At 41.3% G+C, this 9,870-nt stretch overlaps 1 protein-coding gene across 2 annotated transcripts; it reads left to right on the top strand.

Annotated features, from left to right (window-relative positions):
• Positions 1–352: 352 nt before the first annotated feature.
• On the top strand, positions 353–5,143 carry si:ch211-105f12.2 (RIMS-binding protein 2-like). Of its 2 annotated transcripts, XM_029672523.2 has the most exons (6): positions 353–383; positions 3,216–3,478; positions 3,950–4,106; positions 4,352–4,455; positions 4,628–4,699; positions 4,800–5,143. In XM_029672523.2, the coding sequence occupies exons 2-6, from the start codon at positions 3,242–3,244 to the stop codon at positions 4,863–4,865; spliced, it is 636 nt and encodes a 211-aa protein (XP_029528383.1). In that variant the 5' UTR covers positions 353–383; positions 3,216–3,241; the 3' UTR covers positions 4,866–5,143. The 2 variants fall into 2 exon arrangements, with proteins under 2 accessions (XP_029528383.1, XP_029528382.1); XM_029672522.2 differs by lacking the exon at positions 353–383 and having other exon boundaries at positions 2,779–3,478.
• The last annotated feature ends 4,727 nt before the right edge of the window (positions 5,144–9,870 follow it).

Here is a 9,870-nt window from a genome sequence, read left to right as displayed (position 1 = left end):
TTTCCCCCTTTCTTTCCTTTCCTTTCCTTTCCTTTTCTTTTCTTTTCTTTTCTTTCTTTTCTCCTCTCCTCTCCCTCCTCTCCTCTCCTCTCCTCTCCTCTCCTCTCCTCTCACTCAATCACTGTTTCCACACTCTTCACCTTAGTTTCAACCCCTTCCATTTGTCAAGGCAGTGGTGAGAGAGATAATCTGTTGCTAACCTAAGTTCAGATAAGGAAGTTGAGTTGAGTCTCAATATAACCTTAAAACTGTCTTGAGTCAATTTCTGTGCCCCTGCGGAAATCAAATTAGCATAATAAAAAATCCCCATAAAAATCTGTCTATTTAAGCTCGAGATATCTGTTTTTTTGCATGGGCTGCGTCTATGACCCCTCTATGGAAAGGTGAGTCTCTCATGAACACGTACATGTCGGTTGTTTTGCTCTAGGATGCCCACTAGACTCGCCTGAAGATAGCCCGGTGCCATGTATGAATGGAAGTATATATGGAAGTAGTTTAGCCCCTAAAAAGCTATTAAACATGTGTCATTAAAAGAAATGTTTCCTGATCATTCTTGTATCTCTCAGATATAGGATAGACACTTCAAAACAAACTTCTTTTAACATTTTTGAGAGACTAACTGTTTTTCCTTGTATGAATGTGTTATTCAATGTGTCTCTATGGGCTAATAGTAGTAATGTCAAATTCAATGTTTCATCAAACCATTTTTGTCTATATATTTTTATATCTAAAGGGGTCCTAAAATTCTTAATCAAATACACTCAACAAAAATATAAATGTAACATGCAACAATTTCAACAATTTTATTGAGTTACAATTCATATAAGGACATCAGTCAATTGAAATACATTTGTTAGGCCCTAATCTATGGATTTCAGATGACTGGGAATACAGATATGCATCTGTTGGTCACAGATACCTTAAAAAAAGTAGGGGTGTGGATCAGAAAACCAGTCAGTATATGGTATGACCACCATTTGCCTCATGCAGCGCAAGACATCTCTTTCGCATAGAGTTGATCAGGCTGTTGATTGTGGCCTGTGGAATGTTGACCCACTCCTCTTCAATGGCTGTGCAAAGTTGCTGGATATTTGCGGGAATTGGAACAATCTGTCAGGGTTCTTGCTTTGGAAATATGTTGAATTCTGCTTATATCATGCTATACCTCAATAAACACAAAGTTCAAATGCAGAGACTTCGAGACCATTAATTGAGTGCTTTTGAAGTGACAGGTTGCTGCGCTGTATCAGCACATTGGACAGTACACTAAAGCAAGGCCTTTTTGTTCATGGATATAGGCTGCAATTCACCTATTACAAACAGCCTATGTGAATGCACCTGTACACACAGCTGTCTTACCAAAATAATGCAAATGCTGAAAGTAGTAGCCTAGTTATTCATGCATGCTAACGAAAATACTGAATAGCAGTTTGGCTTAGAATACCAACACTACTGCAAATGCCAACGAATGAATGTGAACAGAACAAAACAGAAGTACCAAGTAGGCCTAGTTAACTAAATGTTGATTCGAGGCATGAAACAATCTATATTTAGGCTAGTTACATTAACAGTAAACAAACACAGTAAACAAAAGGCAAATGGAGATCCAAATAACCAAAACATAGCCTACAGCCTACTACAGTGAGATGCAGCCTACAGCCTACTACAGTGAGATGCAGCCTACAGCCTACTACAGTGAGATGCAGCCTACAGCCTACTACAGTGAGATGCAGCCTACAGCCTACTACAGTGAGATGCAGCCTACAGCCTACTACAGTGAGATGCAGCCTACAGCCTACTACAGTGAGATGCAGCCTACAGCCTACTACAGTGAGATGCAGCCTACAGCCTACTACAGTGAGATGCAGCCATGCACAGCTGTCTTGCCAAACAAATGGAACATGGAAAACCATGCTGCTCATGAGTACAGCAACACCTTCTGATATGGAACAATACACTTCTGTTGATCAAATTCGACCTGCGTAATCAATTAAGGAATGTCAGCCTACCATAAATACATTTCCAATACTTACAGTTCCATTTACAACCAAGAAAACAAATACGCTACCAAGAAAATCCTTATTTCTATGATGAAACATACCGATATGTTCTTGCATTGGAATTATATTGAATTCTGCTGCTGCTCTTCGCTCTCCTTCTCATTTTGGCTTTGTTTGGGTACTTTGGCGAAGCCAGTTTCTGATATCCATCATGGCAGAGGCAGATTAGCTGGTGCGAGCTAACTAATAGGCTAAGGCTTATAACACAAATACTTTTTACAGCTAGGCAGAGTTGTGTGAAGCAGCTTCAATGGTGAACTTGACCCCGGCCTTATAAATCAAAATAGAATATTACAGATGGAAGCGTATCATGTTATTCACTTAGCCTACCATGGATGAGAAGTGTTTTTTCCCACTTTTGATGAAAACCCATAGGATTCTGCAGAACCCCAGTGTTTTTCCATAGCCCTTCTACACACACTGCAATGCGCTCGGTCCATTGTGCTGACACAGCACAGCAGAGATACAGATTTTGCAGCAACCTCTCACTCATCATTAGAATTATTTTGCTGTTTTTATATAGGGACATAAAACTAAAACTGAGGGGGCACAAGTTTCAACTGAGGGGGCTAAGCCCCCCTTTCCCCCCTCGTGGAGCCAGACCCGCATACGTTCACTTTATAGTATCTCATTAACCACCCATTTCTAGCTGACTGAAAAAATGATATCTGCATGTTCTCTTTTTTTACATTTTTATTTTATTTATTTAACTAGGCAAGTCAGTTAAGAACAAATTCTTATTTACAATGACGGCCTACACCAGCCAAACCCTAGTAGTGCTATACACTATCATCTTTCATTTAAACTCCCCCCAACAATGCACATCTTTAGCGCATGCAAAGCTGAGCATTCTTCTCTTGCTACTACACTTCTACAGACAGACTGTGTCCCACAGGTAGAGAGGGTTGGGACGAGAATGTTATCCACTTTCCTCAAAGAGGATTACAGCCTCAGGCAGCTTAGCTTCATAAAGGGTGAGGGTAAGGAGAGCCCTGTTGTCTCCAGCAGCCATCTGTCTGCCCAGTGTAGAGCTGAGAGGGGTTGCTCTCATTGAAGTGAAGAGGGACTTCAGAAACTCTTGGAGGACAGTGGAAGTTGATAAAAATGCTTCTTCATTGTTAAAACGAACACATTCTGGCCCTTAACTGTCATCAGGGTTGCTCTCACTCACATAAGAGCTGATGGATGGGATGCTAGGAGTGGATGTGTTTCTTTACCCTGATGGACTGAGAATTGCTACACCAGAGGATATTAGGCAATGGGAGCTGGAGACCGCCAGCCAGGTGTCCAGCCAGGTGTCTCAGGAACCCCCCGTCCGACTCTTTGTGGCTCTTTTCCCATACAACCCTGCTGCGATGTCCCCAAACCCTGAGACCGCTGCGGAGGAGCTCCCTTTTGTGCCAGGACAGATCATCAAGGTAATGTACTGAGTAGTTTATCTGTACTGTAGACTATCAACCATTGTGTAATAAGTGTTTATAACAACCAATGATTGACAGTTTATAAACAATTTATAAACTCCTTTTTAAATACTCCTGTTTAATATACCTTATGTAAAGAGTAACCTCCCATTTTAAAAGGGTAGATATGATAAAACCAAGTTTGAACATGGCTGGGTTAATATGAGGTAGGCAGATTATACTGTTATATAGTATATGGGATTTTCTAGATGCTGGTGTTTCCTGTTTGTTCTCTGTTGATGCGTAGGCCTACATGATGTGCAAAAGTTGTGGTTTCCTCATTTCCTGTCATTGTTTGCAACTTGTTGATGTTGAACTGATAACTTTCCACTCATGTTCCTTTCTTTTACACATGCACAGTAGATCTGTATCATTACCAAACAAATCCCATGTAAACAAAATGGCTGACTTTGTCTCTGTCTCTGCCAGGTGTTTGGAGATAAAGACGATGATGGTTTCTACCACGGGGAGTCTGGTGGTCTGTCTGGTGTCGTGCCTAGTAACATGGTATCTGAGATCCCAGTGGATGATGACTACCTCAAGCATCAGCTCATGCAGCAGGGTTTCCTGCCTGTCGACCACACAGGTATCTCTTTCTTTTTTTCTCACTCTCGCTCACACTCTCTTTCTCTCTCACTCTCTCTGAAATAATTTATATTAAAAATAATCTGAGATTTCTTAATGATGACAATTGAGATTTGGTGTGCGTCCCAAAGGCACCCTATTCCCTATATACTGTAGTGTACTACTTTTGACCAGGGCCCTGGTGCCATTTGGGATGCAGTCCTATGATCTAATCCTTCAACTCTTGACTTCTCTGTTTCCCATCAGATCCCAGTGAGGAGTCCAGCGTGCTAGATGACTTGGTCGTCCGCAGGATGGTGGCCATCTTTGAGTATGACCCTTGGGAAAGTTCCCCCAACATGGACAGCGACGTGAGTGTGGAACCTCCACATGGGTGTCCAAATCCACTTTAACTTTCTTAATTTGGTCTTTTGAATTTAGTGAACGCCAATTCCGAGGTAATCCCAGTTATAGGGCCTTACTGTGCATATTACAGCAACACCAAATGAATAGTAACTTTTCCCCCCAATAATTTTATTGTAGGCTGAGCTCGCCTTCCGTGCAGGGGACATAATATATGTGTTTGGTGATATGGATGAAGATGGATTCTATTATGTGAGTGCTGGACTGCATTAAGTAGTCTTTGGGGAAATGAAACCTTGTTTTCCATTGGTTCTATATCTAAATGCTTTGCTAATGTCTAATCTCCATCCAGGGGGACCTTCATGGGCTGAGAGGTCTGGTGCCATCCAACTACCTGGAACCACTACCATGGGAATAGGATTAACAAGGAGCATCCGATACATGAGATTATGCCAAGAATCAGAATCAGATACAAATGAACAAAAACACTTTTTCAAGGATATCTGAAGGGATATTACTGTGTCAAAGATCAAGATTTTGTCATGTTTTTTCTTCTGCATAAGTACATGTGACCACAGAAATCTCCTGGAAGATTTGTAATGATCATGGAATAGGGGTTTTATGAACTGTGTGCAGGCTATCACGCACAGTAACGCAGTAGACAGATTTGTCCAAATAAATCCTATGAACTACAAACCTTTTGTTGGACATTTTAAGGTGCAGTAAGATTGGCCAAAATAATGACATCATGGTTATCGTATTACATAATGCTTTGTCAACAGCTAGGGTATTGTAGCCTTAAAAATATGATTTTTATTCTCACTTTGCTGATGGGGATGTATGTTGTAGTTATGCCTATATTTGCCTTACTACACCTTTCTGTTTAGGAAATATCCATGCACATTTTATAGTGAAGGCTGTGAGAAATCTTTCCTGTTAGAGACATATTATTTTCTTCCTTAGTAATATGCACAATTGTTTTGTTTTTTAAAATTTTGGTAAATACCAACTGAGATTCTGATGGGAACATTGAGCACGTTGAATGAAGATATCTATGCAGAATTTAGCAGTACTATTAAACTGTTCATATTCTGAAAATCTGTTTCGTACACTTGTTCCTCATGTTAGTGGGTTTACAATTATACAGGGCAGGCTCTTCATCAAAACCAGATGCTGAACACTGAAACAATTGTAACTGTACAACCACTTTTACTATAAACTGCACTGTGATTGTTATACAAATATCTACAATAGTAGAATGACCATAAACCATGGAAAGCAAGAAAAACAATTCATTTATTTTCATTAGTACAATATTGCAATCAAATCTACTTTTATTTGAGAAACATGACTGAATAGTTAATGGGAACTTAACATTTATTCATAGGACTGCATTTCTAGTACAAAAATGTAATACAACTTAAAAATAGACCATGGTCTCCAAGCTTTTCAGAATCGTTCATTGATGTCAATGGAGTCCTTGTAGTATTTTCCTCCGTAGCCAACAGTACAGTCATCCATAAAGTAGGAAACACTACACTGTGCAGAGGAGTTTAGTAGTACTCTCTACTTTATGGATGACTGCACTGTACATCGGTATCTTCTCGTTGCTGTGGCAGCTTCGTGTTTGGTTCTGCTCAGAACCCCTCCTCAGTCCAATCCGTAGTGCAAATTCAAAACAAGAACTAACTAAATCGTCACAAAAACATGATGTTTCTTTTGTAATACATTGCGGGTGTAACAAAATGATCTCATAATTTATAAAAGTGTACTAAAATCGTCTCAAACAGTAGAACCAATCAAATGTTACAATATATTACTGCCACCATATAGTAAACCTCTCATATGTTTTATACAAAATTAAATTCAATGAATATATCTCAGTCAGTATATCACACGGTCTTACCATCTTTCTCTCCTCTATCCCAGCAGAAACAGAAGTGTGAACTAACAGTGATGTTCTTATTAAGCTTCGTAGTCACGTGGTGTAAACCACAGGAAGAGGTCTAACAGTCCCTCTACAGCGATCTCTCCTTCTGTCTCTGAGATACACCAACCAACCTACGCCCATACAGCCCACATAGACAGACATCTTCACTGATGACAGAATGTGTACCCCAAATGGCACTCTTTTTCCTTTACAGTGCACTACTTTTGACCAGGGCCCATCGAGCTCTGGAAAAAAGTAGTGCACTATATGAGGAATAGGGTGCCATTTGGGACACAATCAGAGGTCCCCTCTTTTAAGGGAAAGCAGAACATAACAAAAAAAAATTAAACAGGCAAGTCAGTTAAGAACAAATTCTTATTTACAATTATGGGGAACAGTGCCTTGTTCAGGGGCAGAACAACAGATGTTTTACATTGTCTGCTCAGGGATTCAATCCAGCAACCTTTCTGTTACTGGCCCAACAGTCTAACCACTAGGCTACCTAACGCCTAATTAAAAAATGTGCTACTTAGATATTGTGAAATGTATGCATATTCTATTGATCGCTTTCAAATTGATTTGACATATTGACGTGCTGTCCATGTTGACTATAACCTAGAGAAGAGATCAAAAGCTCAGGATGTGCTGAACCTTTGATGGGATTCACACCCAAAAAATGTTTTAGGCTTTTAATAGAATAGATCCACTATTAAATGAGTGTAGGAGTAAAGAACACATATGTCTTATGAGGGTGTATCTCAGACATGGTTTAATTCATTGATCCATAACCTGTTTTTAAAAAAAGAGGAGGTGCAGATATCAGCTTTTCAATTGCTTTAAAATATTTGATGGGATAGGTTACGCTACTGCTTATTCTTTTGTCTTCCATTTTACATTTGAGTGATTTACTGTAGCAGATTCTCTTATCCAGAATGACTTACAGTAGGGAGTCTTCTAATGCATTCTGCCAACAGAGAAGAACACTAACACATAACTCTACCCCAGTTTACAGCAGCAGATAATGGGCTATATGTAATAGGCACAACTGAAACTTGTGAAATGACTTTTAAAAGAGATGTCCTCTGTTGTCAAGACAACCTAAACCTCAGAGTCAAGTCAGGCGAGAGAGGAGGAAGTGGTGATGGGTGGAAACTGGGTGTGCAAACTGTGCAAGATATTTGTGTGAAATGTTTACAACAAACAGCGATGCGTTCCACGCCTACACTCTACCTTCTCTTTATTTAGTTGAAGATACTTGAAGACCTATCATTTCTCTCACATTTAATGATTTCACTACTAATATTTCAACCTCCCTACACCATAATTACACTGTACCGGCCTATGTAACTACCATGAAATAGTATAGGTATTATAGACAAATGGTAAGAATATGGTCCTTGAGTAGCTCTGGTCCTGGGTGTTACGTGCAGCTTTAGCCTCCTTAAAGAAGTCCTATAGCCACTGGCGACCCGTCATTCAGGGCAGGTAGGGCAGAGCCCCACCTGTTTTGAGCTCCACATTTTTAGCAAAAATAAATAAATATGTGTTTTGCATACATAATACATAATAATGTCACATATCAGTTTGCAAACAATGTAAAAAAATATATATATCATTGAGTTAATAAAGCCGCATACAAACATGGTCTCTTTTTTGTTTTCTTGAGTAAGGCAGCTCCAAAATGCAGGTGTTTCAACCTAGCTCAGTGCTTTCGGTGCCAGCAGAAAATATGGAGCTTTGCGCCATGATTGGTTCAGTGTTCTGTCACTCATGGGGACACTACGTCACCGCCAAGTCTAAGGGTAGAGCTAGAAAATTCTAGCTCCTTGGGTGCTGCCATAGAGTTACATTAGAAGTGCCCATCCAAGAAGGTTTAAGGTCATTGGCCACAGATAAAATGACATTAAATAACATTATATGTACAGTAGCTTTGTTTGGACTGATCATGTCAACACCATACTTTCATCATGAATCAAGTCGACAATCTACTGGAAAATCATTTTAAATGCCTGTCATATGAAGAGAAATAATGAAGAGAAATTATAGATAAAAGTGCTAATTTGCCTTTGGACATACACATTACACAACAAGTTTGAAATCGCAAATTCAACAATGAGTGGTTTGGAAGGAATCAGTGACAGTGGCTAACTGAAAGCATTGCAAAGCAATCACTAGCCTGCTATTCAGTGGAGTGGCTGTGTGGTCCCAAATCTGAGAATAAGGGGCTCTTTTCCAAGTTTAAAATGATAAACATTCAACATTGGGCATGCTGTGTCACACCTTGACCATAAGGAGCCTTTTTTATGTCTCTTTTTGGTTTGGTCAGGGTGTGATTTAGGTGGGCATTCTATGTTCTTTATTTCTATGATTTGTGTTTCTATGTGTTGGCCGAGTATGGTTCTCAATCAGGGACAGCTGTCTATTGTTGTCTCTGATTGGGAATCAATTCCCTCCTTTCAGTGTGAGTAGTTGACTTGTGTCAGTGGCACTTAGCCCTCGTAAGCTTCACGGTTGTTTATTTAGTTTGTTGTTTTGTTGGCGACATTTACAATAATAAAAGAAAATGTATGCTCACCACGCTGCACCTTGGTCTCCTTCCAACGACGTCCGTGACAGAACTACACACCACCAAAGGACCAAGCAGCGTGGTAAAGAGGACTCCTGGACATGGGAGGAGATCCTGGATGGAATGGGACCCTGGACGCAGGCCGGGGAGTATTGCCGTCCGAGGGAGGAGATGGAGGCAGCTAAGGCAGAGCGGCGGCGATATGAGGAGGCAAGTCAGCGAAGCAGGCACGAGAGGCAGCCCCCAAAACATTTTTTGAGAGGCACCGTGTTATGGGGTGATGCGCACGGTGTCTCGAGTGAGCATTCACAGGGCGGTGTGCTCTGTGCCAGCGTCCCGCATTTGCCGGGTGGAAGTGGGCATCCAGCCAGAACGGGTTGTGCCAGCTCTGCGCTCGAGACCGCCAGTGCGCCTTCACGGCCCAGTGTATCCGATGCCCGCCCCACGCACCAGGCCTCCTGTGTGTCTCTCCAGCCCGGTGAGTCCTGTGCCTGCGCCCAGAACGAAGCCTCCAGTGATGATCCATGGCAAGAAGCCTCCAGTGATGATCCATGACAAGAAGCCTCTAGTGATGATCCATGGCAAGAAGCCTCCAGTGATGATCCATGGCATGAAGCCTTCAGTGAGGAGTCATGGTATGAAGCCTTCAACGACGACCTCCAGTCCGGAGCCTCCAGCGACGGCCTCCAGCGACGTCCTTCAGTCCAGAGCCTCCAGCAACGGTGCAAAGGAGTGCAAAGGAGCAAGATAAATAAATAAATACTGTATGGGGATGAGGCAGATAGATGGGCTGTTTACAGATGGGCTATGTACAGGTGCAGTGATCTGTGAGATGCTCTGACAGCTGGTGCAGCTAGTGAGGGAGATATGAGTCTCCAACTTCAGAGATTTTTGCAGTTCGTTCCAGTCATTGGCAGCAGAGAACTG

Source organism: Oncorhynchus nerka, linkage group LG11 (genome assembly GCF_034236695.1).
Source record: "Oncorhynchus nerka isolate Pitt River linkage group LG11, Oner_Uvic_2.0, whole genome shotgun sequence".
NCBI classification, from domain to species: domain Eukaryota; kingdom Metazoa; phylum Chordata; class Actinopteri; order Salmoniformes; family Salmonidae; genus Oncorhynchus; species Oncorhynchus nerka.
The sequence above is the reverse complement of the archived record's forward strand: the minus strand, read 5'-3'. Positions and strand labels throughout refer to the sequence as shown.

What these genes read in the sequence shown, in the direction of transcription:
- si:ch211-105f12.2 (XM_029672523.2), top strand. Translation starts at nt 3,242, where the DNA reads ATGGATGGGATGCTAGGAGTGGATGTGTTTCTTTACCCTGATGGACTG. An exon ending in CCTGCCTGTCGACCACACAG is followed by an intron (nt 4,107 to 4,351) that starts GTATCTCTTTCT and finishes GTTTCCCATCAG; the next exon opens with ATCCCAGTGAGGAGTCCAGC. An exon ending in CCCCCAACATGGACAGCGAC is followed by an intron (nt 4,456 to 4,627) that starts GTGAGTGTGGAA and finishes ATTTTATTGTAG; the next exon opens with GCTGAGCTCGCCTTCCGTGC.